The sequence below is a fragment of the Doryrhamphus excisus genome, chromosome 21, assembly GCF_030265055.1.
Source record: "Doryrhamphus excisus isolate RoL2022-K1 chromosome 21, RoL_Dexc_1.0, whole genome shotgun sequence".
In the NCBI taxonomy this organism is placed as follows: Eukaryota; Metazoa; Chordata; class Actinopteri; order Syngnathiformes; family Syngnathidae; genus Doryrhamphus; species Doryrhamphus excisus.
The window spans coordinates 14923260-14941874 of record NC_080486.1 but is presented as its reverse complement, the minus strand read 5'-3'; the positions used below and the strand labels follow the sequence as shown (position 1 = coordinate 14941874).

Genomic DNA, 18615 nt, shown 5'->3' with positions numbered 1-18615 from the left:
GTACATTTTATTAAGTGAAGACCTACTTGTCTTTATTTTATAGACTTTTTTATTCTTAAGTTATGTAGTATGGTTATCTGTCGACAGGTAAAAAGCATTAAATTCATTCCATCGCCACGAGTAGATTTTCGCGTGTGTTTACGTACGTCGTGATGAAGGATCCAATTTTTCCGACCCTCCCTGAACGCCACATGAATCGGCGCTTGATGAGCTGATCTTTGTGCGAACCAAACCGAGCGGTCGCAGTTAGCAGCGAGCTGCACGACAACCGGCGGAGGACATCGGTACCCGGGTGATAATCCACACATGCGACGACCATACGGTGATTGTCACGGCCTAAAAATGGTAAGGAAGCCTTTTGGGGTGACGGACACCCACTTGCGAGGAGCACTTTTCTTGTGACAATCAACCATAGCTAAGAGCTAGCTGGCTAATGCTAACGGCTAGTGGTCTGTTTTCCTGACTCATTATTGAGCCGCCTATAAAGCTAGGCTGCCATTTTAACCTGCTACACAATCACAAGCTGCCCACTGCGGGTAGCTTTGTAAATGCAGCTGAAACAACCACCATGGTTCCCAAACATGGTTTACCATGTAAACGTAAACCAATTCAGATGAGTCCCTTCCTATTACCCCCGTCCCGGAACGTCTGGTAACCGAAATAGCCCTACTTCGAAAGCTAACTGGGCTAATCTAGCCCGAGAAGCTAACGCGAGCTAGCACGATGGCGTAGCAGTGTCAGACTCTGTAGAACAACCTAAAATACCCAAACCCAGCACATATAACGTTAGTAATCTCAGCGATACATCGCCAGATTTTAGATAGATTACATTCCAGGTACTCTCATCAAAGAAGACACTGCTAAGTGGGGTTGTGAGCTAGTGACATGATTCAAGTTTATCTTTAAGATAAAGTGGATTACTCGTTAAAATGTTAACATACTTGTGTGCTCTGCATGCATCTTTGGGAGAGAAGGATCTTCAATAATACAGCCAGTTATTGGGCCATGTATTGATATTAAATTATGGGATTATTAAAAATGTCCATGCACAGCTCGTTTGTGTCAAACCTCTGACAAACCAGTGAAAAAGAATTCAAAGAGGTGCACTCCAGACCTCATAGTAATTGTTCTGCATCATTTCTTTCAACTTTAATCCAAAATGACGGAACAACAAACTTGTGCACACATTATTATTATGACTCTGTGCCACATTATTCCAACCTATACACTATCAACTATTCATTTCAGACTGGGAGAGGGTCCCCCACGCTGTATGGATTCCTGAGATTCTTACCATGTTTGTCATGTTTGCATCAGAGCACATTTATGTACGGCGACCTGCAGAAACGGCTCCCTGAAGTTAATGAGATTATAAGCATTCTTGTTTGTCTTGTTTTGCCTTTTGAGAGACGGCGCAATCCAAAAATAGTCCCGTCCTTAATTGTACACGTGTAGCTTGATCCGATCACTGAGATGGATGGGTGGAATTATTTTGGTGTTTTACTGAAGGTGTGTGTTTACTGCGACGGGACTTTTTAGTCTTTCCTCAACAGCATTGATGTGTTTTGGTTTGGAGACAAGTTGTTGCTATTTAAAGTCTTCTGTCTGTCTGTCACGCATGCAACGCGGTGCATGTGTCGCTCGTATTTACTTTGCGTCACACGATTACCAACATGTCCACACTTTTCCTGGTGTCGCTGTCATGGTCGCCTCTGGTATCATGACCGCTGTGGTGTTGTCGTGTTTGAATCTATGTCAAGCAACAGCAGCCACACTTGACTAGCGGTGTCATGATACACTAGGCTTACGAGATGAGACTATATTTTAACATGAGTGAAATAAAAACAACTCCAGTGACAAATAGCACGACTGTGTTCTTTTATTGAGTCACAAAACAATGAAGGCACATTTTGTAATGTTTTATAACTTTGCATGCATGCTTGTTTTTAACCGCTGAACTGAATGCTAAAAGAAGTACAGTTCGTCTGATGCCGAGAGTGCTGGGGGCCATAGAGGTCTTGTGCAGCAGTTGTGTTTTGATCTGAGAAATCTTAAGTAACGGCTGTTGAACTCCGAAGGGGGGAAAAAAGCAGTTACAGTAGCAACACCATAACACAGTGTAAGCACAGTATTGTTTGTTTTTATTTAGTGGGATGCTATACAGTAGGTCACTGCTGTTCCTTGAAAGTATAGTTACCACATTACCAATTAAGATATGTGCAAAAAGATGTTGCAGTAATCATAATTACTTTGATATAATACCATACATGGGTTGTTTTAAAAAAATATTTTTTCATTGGGGATTGTACCCAAAATAAAAATAATAGTGAAGGAAGAAGTCCAGTCGTTGGTGCCTAGCTTTCTTGGAAGTCGTCCCCCAAAACAATTGCGTTGAATAGGCTAATTCCGGCTAATAAAACGCAAACATTAAATAAGCAAACCAAAATGAAGAAAACTGTAAAGTGTGTGCCTTCACGCTGAGTGGGCGGCCGATGTGACTGGGTGTAAATGAGAGTGGAAATTAAGGAAGTCGTTTCCTTGTAGCTGATAACTTATTGTTTGTTCTCTACAAGGAGTCATGACTGTTCCATCCTTCTACAGCAAGCGTAAAGGAGGAGAACTTCCAAGTGGGGGCGCTCCAGTCCACAGCCAAATATTCTAGTTTGGTCATGTTCTCTTTTACCCCGAGTGCTGTTCTCAGACAACCCACTCCATCATCTCAGTGGTGACTCGAGATGCTACCATCCCTTCCTGTTGCCATGGTAACCACCGCAGCGCCTCAGGTTGTCCTTATGTGTGGAGACGACGAGCGGTTACTTGGTCTTCGAGAGTCTACGTGTTCTCGGTTCCTCCCGGGTCACTGATCCTAATGATGATGTTGACCGAGACGAGCTGTCCTGCATCATGGCTCCTTCTAAATATAGCGACCTACTCTACACACAGTGTTGCTTACATCTTACGTTGACACTCTCTTATGAATCATGTATGTTGGCGTATGACCTCTTGATGAGTTCATCAAACAGTCTGGAAATGATTGACGCCAAACCAATCATCTATTTAATTGTCTCGGAAGCAGTTTGTCTTGGGACGCTTTTATGAAAGCTTGCGTGAATTCTTGCGACCCGCCACACTAAAACTGGTACTGAAGTGTTGGAGCGCTAGAGCTCTGATAGGATCCACCAGCACGTTGATGTTGTTGAGGCTGGCCGCAAACTTGTCGCCGAAGCGATTTAGTGGACTAATCTGTAATTAGCTGAGTGATGTCAGCAGATGAAGCTGTGTGACTGACAGCTGGACTCTCGCGCTCTTCCTTCCCAGAACAATAATTGACATATATATACATGTATATACAGTATTTCATAAGTCCTTTTTTTCAGATTTTTGTTAACCGGCATTTCCTTGTGTCCATCCTAGGTCATCTGGTGAGGCGTGCCGAAGCTCTCAGGTGGAGGAGGGGCACACAGCGCCACCCAGTGGTCCTGCATCCCTCAACAAACTAGCTGAAGCATCGCCACCGCCGGCCCAGATGGACCCTGCACTCTGAGAGCAGCATCAGACCGGACCCAGATCAAAAGAGGGAGAGGAGTCCTCACCGGAGCAGGAGTGTGAGGGGGAACCTTTGGCCTGGAAAGCAGGACAGGAGCCCACACCATGTCGTCCAACAGGACCCAGAACCCGCATGGACTGAAACAGATAGGCCTGGACCAAATATGGGACGACCTGCGGGCCGGCATCCAGCAGGTGTACACGCGGCAGAGCATGGCCAAGTCTCGCTACATGGAACTCTACACGTATCCCAATGATCTCATCTGCTGTGGTGTTCTATCGACAGAACCTCTTTTCATGCTCCAGCGACCCTATTCTGCAATACTTTTATTTGTAGAGTCTGCACCAGAGTCTGTACTCATCTCCTCTTTCTTCCTTCAGAGCTTTCCAGAATCTTCCATAGGTACTACGGTCCACGCGTCTTGTAAAGTCGACTTTGAGTTGACAATCTTTCCTTAACAAGCCACCCTCAGACATGTATATAACTACTGTACCAGTGTCCACCAGTCCAGCCAGGGAAGGGGCTCTGTGCCCCCCAGCAAGCCCTCCAAAAAGTCCACCACTCCAGGTGGAGCCCAATTTGTAGGCCTGGAGCTCTACAAGAGGCTCAAGGAGTTCCTGAAGAACTATCTGACCAGCCTGCTCAAGGTGATCCAACGTGCTCCTCCTAAAGATTCTCAAATCGCCAACATTGTTTTTTTCCTCCCCAGGATGGAGAGGACCTCATGGACGAGTGTGTGCTCAAGTTCTACACCCAGCAGTGGGAGGATTACCGTTTCTCCAGTAAGGTCCTCAATGGGATCTGTGCCTACCTCAACCGTCACTGGGTCCGACGGGAGTGTGACGAGGGTCGCAAGGGCATCTACGAAATCTACTCGGTAACAAGAAATCCTCCTCACTGTCTTCTCTCGTCGCTCTTTCCTCATGTTCTCAACACCTCAACTCTTTTCACAGCTGGCCCTGGTCACCTGGAGGGAGTGTTTGTTCAGACCCCTCAACAAGCAGGTGCGTTTGGACGCCTTTAAGCGTCGTCTTCGCCGTCCTCCGCCACATTGACGTGAGCTGCTGCTGCTTCTCCCCAGGTTACAAATGCTGTGCTCAAGCTGATCGAGAGGGAGAGGAACGGCGAGACCATCAATACCAGACTCATCAGCGGTGTGGTGCAGTCTTACGGTGAGTCCCAAACAACGACTTAGCTTACTGAGGGTTCCGCTGTTCCGGCATGAGCATCTCAATAACATCTCCAGTGGAGTTGGGCCTGAACGAGGAGGACGCCTTCGCCAAAGGCCCCACGCTGTCCGTCTACAAGGAATACTTTGAATGCCAGTTCCTGACAGACACGGAACGTTTCTACACACGCGAGAGCACCGAGTTCCTCCAGCAGAACCCGGTCACCGAGTACATGAAGAAGGTACGCGCGTGCCCAATTCCCCCCTCCCTCCCGCGCTCTGCATCGTGAGAGCGAGGCTGACGATGTCCTCACGCGAATGCCAGGCGGAGGCCCGCCTGCTGGAGGAGCAGCGGCGTGTGCAGGTGTACCTCCATGAGTCCACGCAGGACGAGTTGGCCAGGAAGTGCGAGCAGGTCCTCATCGAGAAGCACCTGGAGATCTTTCACACAGAGTTCCAGAACCTTCTGGATGCCGACAAGAACGAAGGTAAGCGTGTCATAGAGGACCTCCGAGGCCTTAGGCATCAAACTGATGTGGTGATGTCTCCTCAGACCTGGGCCGCATGTACAACCTGGTGTCACGCATCACTGACGGCCTGGGAGAACTCAAGAAGCTCCTAGAGACCCACATCCACAACCAGGGCCTCGCCGCCATTGAAAAGTGTGGCGAGGCGGCGCTCAACGTAAGAACGCCTCTTGACGCTTGAGGACTTTTGTGTGTGTGTGTGTGTGTGGCGTCATGGTGGCTGCGTCTTCTCCCTCAGGACCCCAAAGTGTACGTGCAGACCACGCTGGACGTCCACAAGAAGTACAACGCTCTGGTCATGTCCGCCTTCAACAACGACGCCGGCTTTGTGGCGGCGCTCGACAAGGTCAGCTCACCCTTTAGCGTTCATCGCTGAAGCAGCGCCCCCTGGTGACTCCTAAAGACTGTCTCTCTTCCTGTCAGGCGTGTGGTCGTTTCATCAACAACAACGCCGTCACCAGGATGGCGCAGTCGTCCAGCAAGTCGCCCGAGCTGCTCGCCAGATACTGTGACTCGTTACTCAAGAAGAGGTGGGGCTCAAATGTCAGCAGCCGACACCCGCTGATGTCACGCCGCCTTTGTTGACGCCTTTTATCCCCGTCTCTCTTTCCAGCTCCAAAAACCCAGAGGAGGCGGAGCTAGAGGACACGCTCAACCAAGTTGTAAGATGCCATCTTGGCGGCCATCTTGTCTCATCGTGACCTGGACTCGTCGCGCTCTCTTTGCAAACATGCAACCTCATGTCTCCGCAGATGGTTGTGTTCAAGTACATCGAGGACAAGGACGTCTTCCAGAAGTTCTACGCCAAGATGCTCGCCAAGCGTTTGGTCCACCAGAACAGCGCCAGCGACGACGCCGAGGCCAGCATGATCTCCAAACTCAAGGTCTGTTTTCTTGAGACCGCCCCCACTCTGGACCTTTTGTCACCGTCTGTCCGCTTTGTTCCTCCCACAGCAAGCGTGCGGCTTCGAGTACACGTCCAAACTCCAGAGAATGTTCCAGGACATCGGCGTCAGCAAAGACCTCAACGAGCAGTTCAAGAAGCACCTGACCAACTCTGAACCTCTGGACTGTGAGTGACCGCAGCCACATCCATCAACACCTCGTGATGGCCGCCAGTGACTTTGTGTGCGTGTGCGTCTTTTCAGTGGACTTCAGTATTCAGGTTCTGAGTTCAGGATCGTGGCCTTTCCAGCAGTCCTGCACCTTCGCTTTGCCCTCTGAGGTAAGAGATGGACACGCTCGCGTGCATGTGCAGTGTCACATGACCTCACCGTGCTCTGTGCGTGCAGCTGGAGAGAAGCTACCAGCGCTTCACGGCGTTCTACGCCAGCAGACACAGCGGCAGGAAGTTGACGTGGCTCTACCACCTGTCCAAAGGCGAGCTGGTCACCAACTGCTTCAAGAACAGGTACTTCCCGCTTCCCTCCTTCCTGCCAGAAAGTGAGCGGCAGAGTCTTCAGAGGCGTCCTCCTCACGCAGGTACACGCTGCAGGCGTCCACCTTCCAGATGGCCATCTTGCTGCAGTACAACACCGAGGACAGCTACACCGTCCAGCAGCTCACCGACAGCACGCAGATCAAAACCGTAAGCGCTGCACGAACGCTCCACCTGACCTTTCCACAAGCGACATTTTTAACGTCCTTCCTCGCACGCTCTCAGGACATCCTGGTCCAAGTACTGCAGATCTTGCTGAAGTCCAAACTGCTGGTGAGAGGAGCGCGTCCTCTTTGGTTTTCTTAATGGTTTCTCAGCATCGGTCATGTGACCTGAGTGTGTCTGTCTGTTGGGCTGCCAGGTCCTGGAGGATGAGAACGCCAATGTCGACGAGGTGGACTTCAAACCGGACACCGTCATCAAACTCTTCCTGGGATACAAGAAGTAAGTTTGCTGCTGACTTTCCTGTCGTTGTCCTCCGCCATGTTGGCTGACTCGCTACTTTCTGTGTAGTAAAAAGTTGCGTGTGAACATCAACGTGCCCATGAAGACGGAGCAGAAGCAAGAGCAGGAGACCACTCACAAGAACATCGAGGAGGACCGCAAGCTCCTCATTCAGGTGACCAAAGCACCCAAAAAGGCTGCCGTCGCCAACTTCCTTCAACTAACGGTGACTGTTTTGTGTGCCATGTATGTAGGCGGCCATCGTGAGGATCATGAAGATGAGGAAGGTCCTGAAGCACCAGCAGCTCCTCGCCGAGGTCCTCAACCAGCTGTCATCTCGGTTCAAACCCAGAGTCCCCGTCATCAAGGTGATGTGTTCACTTCCTCCTTGTGCGTCTGGTCTCTTCCCAAAGCTGACACTTCTCTGGTGTCTCCCTCTTGTGGACAGAAATGCATTGACATCTTGATAGAGAAGGAGTACCTGGAGAGAGTGGACGGCGAGAAGGACACGTACAGCTACTTGGCCTGAAACCCCCCCACAGCCCAGCAACTCGCCCGCCCACATCGCCTTCGTTTTATTTCCACGTGTTATCTTCATCCCCCCCACCCCGTCTGAGTAATAAAGTGTGGATCCTGATGTGCGGCAGACATGTTGAGTTCGCTGCTGAGCATGTGACAACCTAAAGGTGAACTTTGACCTCTCCTGTCAGTGATGAAGGAACTTACACGCCACCCCCATGCCTTTGAGAAAAGCAGCAAAGCCCCGCCCACCAACGCACGTTTGTCATGTTGTAAATATGCCCGGATTTCAAGAGGAGAAACGCCCCGCCGCCCTCTCTCGCCATAGGGAAAAACATCACGACTTTAGCCTTCAGCCAATCAGAGAGCCATATCCAAAGGTTTCTGCATGCTCCCGCCTCCCTGCGCCGCCGTCTAGCACAGCGGGACAAACGTGAGTGTACAGACGAGATGCCGTCATGTTGCTTCTCTCGCTCTCGTGCAGGAGGACATTTGTATAGTGTGGTTCATTTTCTAAATGTGTGATAAATAAAAAAGGAAAGGTTTCTTTAACGTTTTCTCTTTTTTATCACAACAGGAAGGAAGCAGTGCGAGACCAGCAATTTTATAGAATTTATTCAAAGAAAGAAAATCCCTGTGAACATTGCAGAGTCAGCACCTTCCACGTGTGAGAATTTAAAGTTTTCTTTTGCAGGATTTGTCACAAAAAACATCCCAGGTGGTTGCTTGCTGCTCCCTGATTCCCCCCTCAGCCAATCACAGAACACAACCCTTTATTTGTAAACATGGTCCGTGTGTGTCTTACAAGCATCACTGTCAGCTGCTTGCAACATGGCCGACACTACAGTCACACCTGCTGGCCCTTTAAAATTAGAGCATCAGGAATGTGACAAAACCTGTGACTGAAGTGAAACAAATGTTCAACATTGTGAGGAATTGGCCAGCACTGACGGTAAAGATTGTATGATTACAGCAGGCAGTGGAGCAGACAGCAGGCCCGTAAGGCCATTTTAGCACCAGAATTCACATCAAAAATCAAAGCGTGAGGATGCTTGAGGTGTTTTCATGATCAACTCATTGAAACTGACTTTAGCACCTCTAGTGGACAAACTAGACATTGCTGGCAGTGACGTCAAACGTGATTTGAAGGCAGGGCCAGCTTTGTCGAGGTTTAACATTGCCGTTGACTGTAACTGCCAGAAAGATCACCACTAGAACGTTTTTGGCCGAGAAAGTCTTAAGCACCAGAAAAAAAAACCTGCTGGTGTTTTTTGTAATGTATGAGTTCCAACACACTTGAAGGCATTGTTTGACATCACCAAAAACAGCAGTATAACAATTATTCTGCCCCCCCCCCCTAAAAACAGGGAAAAAAATATTTACAGATAGCTTTGTCAAAATTTGACTGGATTTTCTGTCAGTTTAAACGGCAAAAAACAGAAACCTGCTGGTGGTGAATTTGGTCCCTGAAACGTGGACTGAGAAGATGTTTCATCTCACAGCAACACTATGTATTAATAAAAAAGAAGTCTTGTTCTTTAGGTTCAAAACAAACACTTGGAGGATAAACAATCCCGAAAGATAAACAAGGAGATGCTTCAAATCTTATGACTTCCTGAAATGTTGCTAACATGTCTTCTTCCCCTGAAGAGTGTGTGTCTGTGTGTGTGTGTGTCTTCATTACGGACTAGTAAACATCAGGCGAGCTCCATCTCCCGCTCGATGCCGACGTACTTGAGAGCGTCCGCTTGACTGTACCTGGTGGCGAAACAAAGAGGTGAGTAAACATTCCTCAGAGAGCATTTGAGGTAGCTGTAGCGTAGCATTTACCTGTAGTCAAAGAAAAGCTCCTCCCCCGTCTGAATGGCTCTCTTGGCAAAGATGCCGATCCTGTGGTCGCCGTTCACCATCATCACTGCGGAGAGGAGGCGTCAGGGTGTTGGTGTTCGGACACGAGTCTGCTCATGTTCTTACCTTTGGCGTAACAGTTGGGGTTGACGGAGTGGTTGGCAAAGCGGATCTTGTTGCCTTTGCGTGTGGCATCCACGACAAAGTCTGTATGGAGGGAAAAACAAGATGTCTCATGAAATGGCCGGAACAAGGCGGCGCCATGTGACTCGTTACCATTGTTGAGGTTGAAGAGGAAGCTGCACATGTACTTGTCGTACACTTTGCCTCTGCGGTCGGCTTCATCCTGAGAGATGATCTGAGTGACAAAAGTTAGCATTAGCACGCGGTAGCACCTTGCCACTTCCTATAGGCGGTCCTACCTCTCCGCAGTATTCGGAGATGAATTCATTCTTCTGGACCGGCTCTTTGATGAAGATGCCCCATCCCGCCACATCGGATGGCGCCAGCAGCAGGTGCTGGAATGAGAGGAGGGCGGAGTCAGTTTGCTAACAGCCAGGTGAATGTGTAGATTGAGTTGGGGTGGTGCGTCACCTTCTTGGCGCCCCTCTGGATGGAGCAGTTCTTGCAGGAGACGTTCTTGCTGTCCCAGTGTTCGGCGGCGCCGCAGGTGAGGCAGAGGTCAGGGTCGCACTCCCTCACAGCCAGGTAGCACGGACACTGCTTGGTGTTGCACTGAGCTTTGCAGCGACAGCCCGGGAAGCGGTTCTGGCCTGCAGGCAGCCGAGGAATGGATGCTGGAGTGTTTTGGGGGGCGGGGACAAAAGGAGCGTAGCCAATGTGCGCATGCTTACACTCGGAGCTGCACTGGCAGAACTTCTCACAGAAGTTCTGAGCGGTGACGCAGGGACACGACGAGTCGCAGGGTTGGCGTGGGTGGTCACATGGCTGGTAGTTGTAAACATGATTGGACGAGCCGTCTGGAAGGGATGGGGTCAGAAACGGCATGTGACCCGCCAGTCGGGATGGATGTGGCCCACGTGGACGTGTCATGTGACAGCTGACCTTTCTTGAGCTGGATCTTCCTGCAGTGAGTGGCCCACAGCCGATGCTTCCTCTTCTTCTTTCTGGGTGGGGTGTCCTCATCTTCGGTGGGGGCGCGGGCGATGATGCTGGACTCTTTGACCCTGAACTCGTACACCTGTATCAGGTTGACAAGTGTGACAATACCGCTAACATCGGGCCAACGCGGAGGTGAGCGCTAACCTGTCGGCAGCTCTTGGTGCCGATGAGGCGTGCGATGGCGCAGTAGTTGTCGTAGTACGTCCCGATGAGGACACGGAACAATGAGGCCTCGGCGCCGCTCCACTCTAGCGTCTCCACAGGAAGCTTCATCTTGACGGGCGTCTGACAGCGCGAGTTCCCCTCTGCCAAGGATGTTGTATTAGCACAGCTGTTAGCAAATGATCTTCTGATGTGGGGGTCACCTGAGCTGCTGGTGGTCTCGTCCTTCTTGTCTTCCTCGTTCTCGCGTTCGTCGTCTTTGCTGCCTTCTCGGTCGCTGTCTGTGTCTTTCGTCTCCGAGGCCACGGTGGGTGTGCCGGGCCGGCTGTTGCTGTTTGGCAGTCGCCCGCGGCGCCGCCCCACCGTACGCTTGGAGGGTGTCTTGGCCCGCTCGCCGGCACCTCCCACAGGGTACTCGCTCACCATCCCATCCTGAGACAACATCCGTGTCAGCTTTGAGCATAAGACTGTAGCCGCCATGCAAAACTGAAGGAGACGAGCTGCTCACCTGCACCAGGTACATGTAGCAGTCCACGCCACAGGGTTTTGTGTCCACCAGGTTCTCCAGGTTCTTGCGTTTGTACGTATTGGGGGTGGCGTGGAAAGCTGAGGAAGGACGGCAGGAAACGACATGAGCCTTTTTCCAATGGAAGCATGCCGGTGACCTCGCCTCGTACTCACGGTGGAGGAAGCAGTCGTATTTGAAGCAGCGCCTGCAGAAGAGCGTGTGGAACGAGTGCAGGCTCTGCTCACGCTGCACAGAGCGAGCATTGGGGCCGTCGATGTTGGGCGTGCATTCGGGAGGCAAGGCGCCGGGAAGCTGCTGCTGTGTCAGCTCCTTGTACCTGAGACACACAAACGCATGAGGAAAGGCATGATGGATGCTGGTGGAGACCAGGACCAGGACACATACTTCTCTTTCAGTTCTTCAGTCGAGCCTTTGTCAGGGAACATGGCTGAAATGGCTTCAAAGATCTTGTCAGAGGGAAACCTCCTTGTGCAGTCATTGTTGGTACGGCCTGGAGGACACACAAAGTTCCTGTCTCATCTCCTGAAGGGAACCATGAAGTCGTCATCGCCCGTGTGGCGGACTCACTCTCGTCGACGTTGCGGGCATCCTCCGGGTGCTCCTTGCCGTCGCACATTTCCATCTTGAAGTCAGGCTCTTCCTCCTCCTCCTCCTCGTTATCACTGTACTGTGCCAGCGAGCTGACCAACTCCACGAAGATCTCGTCGTTGATGAAGCCGCATTCTGGAAGCAAAGTTTTTTTTTTTTTAACTAAACGTCCTGTTGAAGGTTTTGCTAAAACCACTTTTAGACGACACACTTGTAAACCCACCTCTGTCTCCATGGACTTTGCCATCGTAGTTCTTGATGAGCTCCTCAATGAAAGTGCCGTCCTGGTCCAGGATCTCGTCTCCCATGTAGGGAATGTTATAGAGCACCGTCTCATCCTCCACCTGACATACACACAGCCTTTGTTACATCGTCACAAAGACGCCACATACGAGTGTGTTTCACTGACCATGAAGTTCTGCTGCAGTGGCGACCACGAGTACATGACGGGGATGGAGGCCACGGCGTTGAGGGTCTTCAAGGGGATGACCTGGCGGGGGAACTCTGAGAAGCCGCTGTCCACCGTGCACTGCGGAGGAGAGCACGGCTTGTCAACATAAAAAATGAACAAAGCGATGGCAGGGCAAGCTCAATGTCAACTCGCTGACCTCTCGCGTGCCTCTGAGCGAGCCCACGGACGTCATGATGTGGGCCGGCTGGATGCGGCGGGTCTTCCACTCCTGGTTCAAGATGTCAGTACGCTCCAGGATTTTCTGGCGGTTAGTGTTGAACATGCTCTAGAAAGAAATGTCATTGGCTCACGTTTCTGTGACAACTTGTGCATTTGATTTCAATGGAGGATTCCCTGGGGAGACCAACCTTGACCTCATCGGCTCGTCTGAAGCGCTTGAGCTGGCGTAACCTCATGTACTCAGACTTGACTCGCCGCTTCCAGCGGGCTGGACCTTTCTCTGAACGCTTGCCAGTCAGCACCATGATCACCCTGCACAGACACACCATCATGTAGGACACGAGTGTGCTTGTGTCAGCCAGCTGATGAGATGACGCAACCGTCTCAAAAGTAGCCTCTTCAATTTCAAATCTGTGCATTGTTATAGTGAAGTCAACCATGACAGCATCTCCACACACCCACATATTGACTCACTTAGTCTACAATGCAACTTCCTGTCTGGAACTGGAAGTTCAACTCTAGTGAAGGAAGTCCCCTTTTCAGTCAATTACAATTGTTCACAGGAAACAGTACTACTTCCAGCAACCATTTATTTAGAAGCTAGAGGTTTTTAGTCGACATGACAACTATCACTACTACATAATCAAGCAGTCTAAATCCACTCTGAGTAATTATCTATGTATGACAAGTTACCGACATTATTTGTTAAAAGTGCAAAAATATTGGCAGACATTAAGGATGTAAAAATACTTTTGTGCTGATTTTCCAATAGTTTCGCCCCTCTTCATGTACTTAAATGAAGTTACTGATAGAGAATAGCACGAGCCACTTGAGGAAGGGTCCTTCGAAGTTTACACTCCTGACAGCACGCGACTGGGCTAGCTTAGCTTGTGGATAAGTTTCCAAACATAAAAGTCGTCTACAAAGAAGACAATCCATAATCTGGTGGTCAGTGGAAAACGTCAACATATTGAGGCGTACACTGACACCTCGCCTTGCCTGTGCTGGGGGCTCCGTCGTCATTCAAGATCGAGCTGACAAACACGGGTAAAGTCGTCCTTTGTGTTGCCGATGAGCTAGCTAGCTAGCTAGCTGAGGGGGGGCTAGCTCAGTGGCTAACAAACAGTTAGCCAACAATGAGGAATCTTTTCACTCCGGCGGCACAATAAATTCACTTGTACGGACTCGGTGCACCCAAAGCCACACCGCTTCTTTGAGTTTGAACCCGGTTGTTGCACAAACAAAATCTGTTTACACCGCCGATTTCACCCCAATTCGGCAATCCAATCCCGCTCTCCCCACCCACTACGACTGCGGCGGATTTAAGAGGCGCCAAACATTTCGACCAATCGCATGGTTTGACAATAGGCCACATAGTGTCGTGTGATGCGATAGGTCGCGTTTATCAGGTGGTCAGCCAATGAGAGCTCACGCTGATAGACATTGTCAGGCCTGAAACCGGCGGCGACAGCAGCGCACAAGATGTTAAGTGATATTATCTGTTTAGTTATAGAGTCATATATCTTTATTTAGTATCAAGATAGCTTGTCTGCTTTATGGCAAGTTTTGGATTCATTCAAGTGAAACGAAGGGGATTAAATGAGGGTCGCCAAGTTTATTTAGCCACACCCTCCCGACGCGGCCGTGGATGCTGCGTTCAAAGGAAGTAAAGGTTATAACATTTATCCAAACATTTAGTTTGTTACAATTTGGGCAAATACAAATGCTATATGCGTTATGAATTACAAAGTTGTACAGTCAAAGATAATGCAATACTAACACAATGATATTGGGTCAGTGCCATTCCATTCAAATCCTGACGGTGGCGGTAATGTACATTTTAAAGTGATTGTCAAAATATAAATATTGTTGCTGAACCTAATGGAATGTAATGGCAAGGCTGAACCAACAACAAAACATTTTTTGCCCTCTGAGAATCAAATAAAACATGTACGTGAAGATACAGTACATGAAAACAATGTGAAGACACAGGGGGAAGTAAGAAGCTGAATGACTGACACAGGAGAGTCAGACCAGGCTGAGACAGCAATGAAATGAGACGCGGGGGCGTTCAGGGACCAGCTGATGCTGTCAAGATAAACAGAAACCAATCATCAAACCATGCCAAGACAGTTTCATTCTACAGCACAAAGTACAAACATCAAATCCCACCAGTCTGACGAGGCTGCCGACAGGAAGTAAACAATGTTGGTTGCATGGTTAATTGTTGTGGACATGTTAGCAGTTTTTCCTGGAATGTTATCGTAGAAAGAATGATGTAGATCATGATCACAGCACTTGAAAAAAAACAAAACATAGCATAGCACATACCATCACCGACCAGTCATCAGTCATTCTCAAAGGACAACTTTCAGGTAGAACAGGAAGAGATGACACACCTCGTATAAAAGCTACCGTGCTGCTGGAGTCTCATACAAGACAAAAAGCAAGACGTCTTCACAGCTGAGCCCATTCAACAACACGGTAATCCAAACTACATGAACAGTTTTATTTCAACTCTGCTTCAAATCGGGGAGGATGTGGTCTTTCACAAAAGAAACTTTGTGATATACTGGTGGTGAACAGTCTATTGTTCGTATCAACTTTGGTCTTTACTCTTTTTTCACATTTCTGCATTAGTTTTAGTAATTGCTATATTATGACTTTGCCACAAAACTAATTTTTAGATAATATTAACTTAATATTAACTTGTATTTCTTTAATATTTAAATCCTATGCTACAAACATTTTTCCTCAGTATCTTCTCCAGGGTCTGCACGGTGGACGAGTGGCTAGCATGTAGTCCACACAGTCAGGAGATGGGGAAGACCGTGATTCAATTCTCTGCTTGGGCATATCTGTCTTGTAAAGAATGACTTTTTAGTTTCTTTCATAATATCTTGAGTTTATTAATTCCTGATTAGTTCCTGATTATCCATTTTTGCTGTTGTGTATTTTTTTTGGTTATATTTTTAGAATGTGCCGCGGGCCGCACTTTGGACACCCCTACCATAGCGCATAAAGCCGTTCGCAGTTTTGCAATACTACTTCAATGCAGTGCAACTCATGTGGTGGTTTGTGTTTCAGGAGATGTCACATGACGTGTCAAAGTAGAAGTTACACAAGGAGGAAACAAACCCAGCGAGTCACCAAGAGTCTTTGGAGGAGAGCGAGACGTCAGGAGCAATTTGGCGAGAACTGCTGTTGATGAAATGAACCTTCCTTCGGTGCCGGAGGTCACCCTCCGTCAGGCTTGTGACCTCCAAATGGGTTTGACCCAGGTCAAAAGAAGAAGAAGAAGAATCTCGTTTGGCAGTTGGCTGGGCAGAGTGCTTAAACATGTTCTGATGTGCGTGACCAACCACGACTTACGGCCCTCAGAGCCAAGTAACAATCCAGCAGACGTGGACTTTAACACAACGCCGAGTAACGATCAAGATCAACCTGACCCAGGGCCACTTTGCCAACATGAATGTTCTGAACCACTGCCTGAAATATCAGCCAGCACCTCTGAACATGTTTTCATGGCTTCTCCGTACAATGTCATCACACACGAGGTCCAGCTGGAAACTCCACCAGTAGAGCAGCCCGCTGTGACCTACACCGTGACAGCCTATCCTCACGTGGCCTACTTGGCCCATAGTCAATCCAGAAGAACCGCCTGCCTCTTGCCTCGTTCGCACAGCACCTCTGAAATGAGACCAGAGAAGAGCAACAGCTTGACGCAATCTGCCAGCTTGATGGACATGTTCCTCAGGGACTTTGAGCACTTTACGCCTGACATCACCCTGGGGGGGGAGAAGGAAACCTACAGGTTGCAGTGCTTCAGGGCCGGCCGGTACCAGTGCACGGTGACCGGCCTGGTGTTCCACATGGATGGGGAGGGGGATGTACGTTACGGGATCATCCCATGGGACATGAGCCTCCTGACCCAGCATCACAAGAAGCCCGCCGGACCGCTTTTTGACATCCAGTGTGACAAGCCGTCTGTGCGGCAGCTTCACCTGCCACATTGTGAGATCCCATCCATGGGCGGGTGTTGCTACTTGTCAGTGGCTCACATTAGGGCCGAGGGCATCGAGCTGATCAGCCCTCAGGAAATCACCGACACTCACGTCATCGCCAACGTAATGGGCTTTTCGGCTTTCGGGCTCATGCGAAGTGAGGACGCGCCTCGCCTGCCCATCCAAGCGCTGGTGCTGGTCTTCCTCATTCCTGAGCCGCAGTCGGTTTTAAATGTGCTGTTAGTGCCGGAGAACACGGTGGTGGATGAAATCATTCGTATCCGGAGGAGACGCAATCCCAGTGAGGGCTTTGTGAACACCATCTCAGAATGCATCCTGGTCCCACAGCAGCAGTACACGCTGACCACCACGCTAGGAGACTTGCTGCGAATTCAACCAAATCGAGCGACTTTTTACGACGGCCCTCGCAAAAATTGCATGAATTCATTCCAAGTACTTGGAATGGACATGGACATGGACACCATCCATCTGACTCTCAGGGAGCTTGACCACCCCAACGACCACGTCTGGTACGCCGAGATTCCTTTGAGACTCCCAATCCATCGTCGTCCTGGCTCTGCGGTTGAAGATCTGAAAAACGTCTGGAGCGGCTTTGTCAAACGAGTATCAAGTCCGGTCCTCGATACGTTGGTGGACCATTTGTTTGAGGAAGGCTTCATAAACGCGAGTGAAAGAGACGAGATGTACAAAAAACCAACGAGAGAGCGCAAGGCACGTGCCGTCATCCGCAGAGTGATCAATATCGGCTCGTCGGCTTGCATACGATTCATTACATTACTTCGGGAAGAAGACCCCCACGTGTCGGATACTCTCGGCTTGTTATGAACAGGCAGAATCCTTCTTCATGGAGGTTTGGGCGGGTGCTTTATGAAATGGCCCACAAGCAATAACGTAACAAAGCTTTATGCCATATTGAGGGTGAATGAGAGGTGCTTTCTGCACAAAATGAATGAATGGCATATACACATTTTAAAATGTTTTATTATTTGAAAAAAAATCATTAATCATTTGTTATTTAAAAATAATAAAATGCATTTTAAATTGGTGACTATGCGGGGGTGTAAAATACCAAACTGTGAACGGGTGCAGATTTTCTATATGTTGTTTTCTATAGAATCTGGACTATCCTGACTGTATCTTTGGTAGCTAGTGTAGCTGGCACTGATGAGGTCACTACATTGTCAACAGCAATCATTTTTATTGTTTATTATTCTGCATATATTTAGTTTATTAAGTAAGGTACTGGTTTATATTCCAATGTTCAAGATGTTCTGTGCACAAAAAATTATTTGACTTTTTTTATATTGTAAGTCATCTGACACACGTAAACCGGAACTGCTTAATGGTCACCGGAAGTACATGGAAGAGCAGAACGTCGAGAGTGAACGGGAGCAAAGAAATTTTCCATTCCTTATGAACCTTTTTTTGACGTTCCATTGTCTTTTCAATTCCTGTACATTCTACCATTGGTCTACCTGGCGAACACGGTGAATATAACTTTAACAACTATTGTATTGTATGTTGTATTGATGGACTTGTATATGGAGTTGTTATATTGTACTTGTTTGCAGTTTTCACTGTGTCCAACGGTGTTTCGTGATACTGCAATGGCGTGTGAATGTATTCAAGAGCAATAAAAGCATCGTGGACATCAGTAAAAGAAGCGTCAACTCTTTACTAGACCAGCGTAGTTCCAGCTGGAGCTGTGACGTCACTTCTGCATCACCATCTACTGCACTGACTACCAAATGTGTTGTTTATTTGAAAAAAAATGTGAACATGCGGGGGTGGCAAATACCAAACTTGTGAACAGGTGCAGGTTTTCTGTATGTTGTTTTCTATAGAAACCGTACTATCCTTACTGTGTGTTTGATAGCTAGAGATGTGACGTTACTGCCGTAAGCATCGCCATCTACCGGTCTAACTGTACCTAATGTATTGTAATGTTTGTTTATACATTGTCTCAGTCATGGTGTGACAACAAGAAAACTTTAAAAGTCACACGGCAATGCAACAGATAAATAAAACTGGTCGAGTAGAAAAATAACTCGCAACTATGTGACTTTA

The 18615-nt window shown here is 48.6% G+C and overlaps 3 protein-coding genes across 6 annotated transcripts; 2 read left to right on the top strand and 1 right to left on the bottom strand.

Moving 5' to 3' along the window:
- The first annotated feature begins 205 nt into the window (after positions 1-205).
- Positions 206-9235, top strand: LOC131108878 (cullin-1). 2 transcript variants are annotated; one of them, XR_009120554.1, is made up of 23 exons: positions 206-345; positions 3415-3791; positions 4020-4194; positions 4257-4424; positions 4501-4551; positions 4629-4719; positions 4794-4957; positions 5041-5203; positions 5269-5399; positions 5481-5588; positions 5666-5772; positions 5856-5904; positions 5995-6126; positions 6197-6314; positions 6391-6467; positions 6535-6653; positions 6725-6830; positions 6906-6953; positions 7042-7124; positions 7194-7299; positions 7379-7492; positions 7573-8076; positions 8221-9235. XR_009120554.1 is itself a non-coding variant. In XM_058060288.1 (22 exons), exons 2-22 carry the CDS (start codon positions 3652-3654, stop codon positions 7651-7653), a joined length of 2331 nt encoding a protein of 776 aa, XP_057916271.1. In that variant the 5' UTR covers positions 206-345; positions 3415-3651; the 3' UTR covers positions 7654-8195. The 2 variants fall into 2 exon arrangements, 1 of the variants encoding a protein (XP_057916271.1); XM_058060288.1 differs by lacking the exon at positions 8221-9235 and having other exon boundaries at positions 7573-8195.
- On the bottom strand, positions 8244-13844 carry LOC131108879 (histone-lysine N-methyltransferase EZH2). Its single transcript, XM_058060289.1, has 19 exons — positions 13523-13844; positions 12712-12835; positions 12501-12629; positions 12302-12421; positions 12116-12236; positions 11872-12027; positions 11689-11794; positions 11457-11620; positions 11284-11381; positions 10979-11207; positions 10758-10918; positions 10557-10692; positions 10346-10471; positions 10086-10264; positions 9914-10009; positions 9768-9849; positions 9618-9698; positions 9474-9558; positions 8244-9401 (listed from the first exon to the last, which is right to left on the bottom strand). Exons 2-19 carry the CDS (start codon positions 12826-12828, stop codon positions 9341-9343), a joined length of 2247 nt encoding a protein of 748 aa, XP_057916272.1. The 5' UTR covers positions 12829-12835; positions 13523-13844; the 3' UTR covers positions 8244-9340.
- Positions 13420-18490, top strand: LOC131108880 (uncharacterized). 3 transcript variants are annotated; one of them, XM_058060292.1, is made up of 2 exons: positions 13420-13570; positions 15611-18490. In XM_058060292.1, exon 2 carries the CDS (start codon positions 15736-15738, stop codon positions 17371-17373), a length of 1638 nt encoding a protein of 545 aa, XP_057916275.1. In that variant the 5' UTR covers positions 13420-13570; positions 15611-15735; the 3' UTR covers positions 17374-18490. The 3 variants fall into 3 exon arrangements, with proteins under 3 accessions (XP_057916275.1, XP_057916273.1, XP_057916274.1); XM_058060290.1 differs by lacking the exon at positions 13420-13570 and adding an exon at positions 14887-15007; XM_058060291.1 differs by lacking the exon at positions 13420-13570 and adding an exon at positions 15006-15115.
- The last annotated feature ends 125 nt before the right edge of the window (positions 18491-18615 follow it).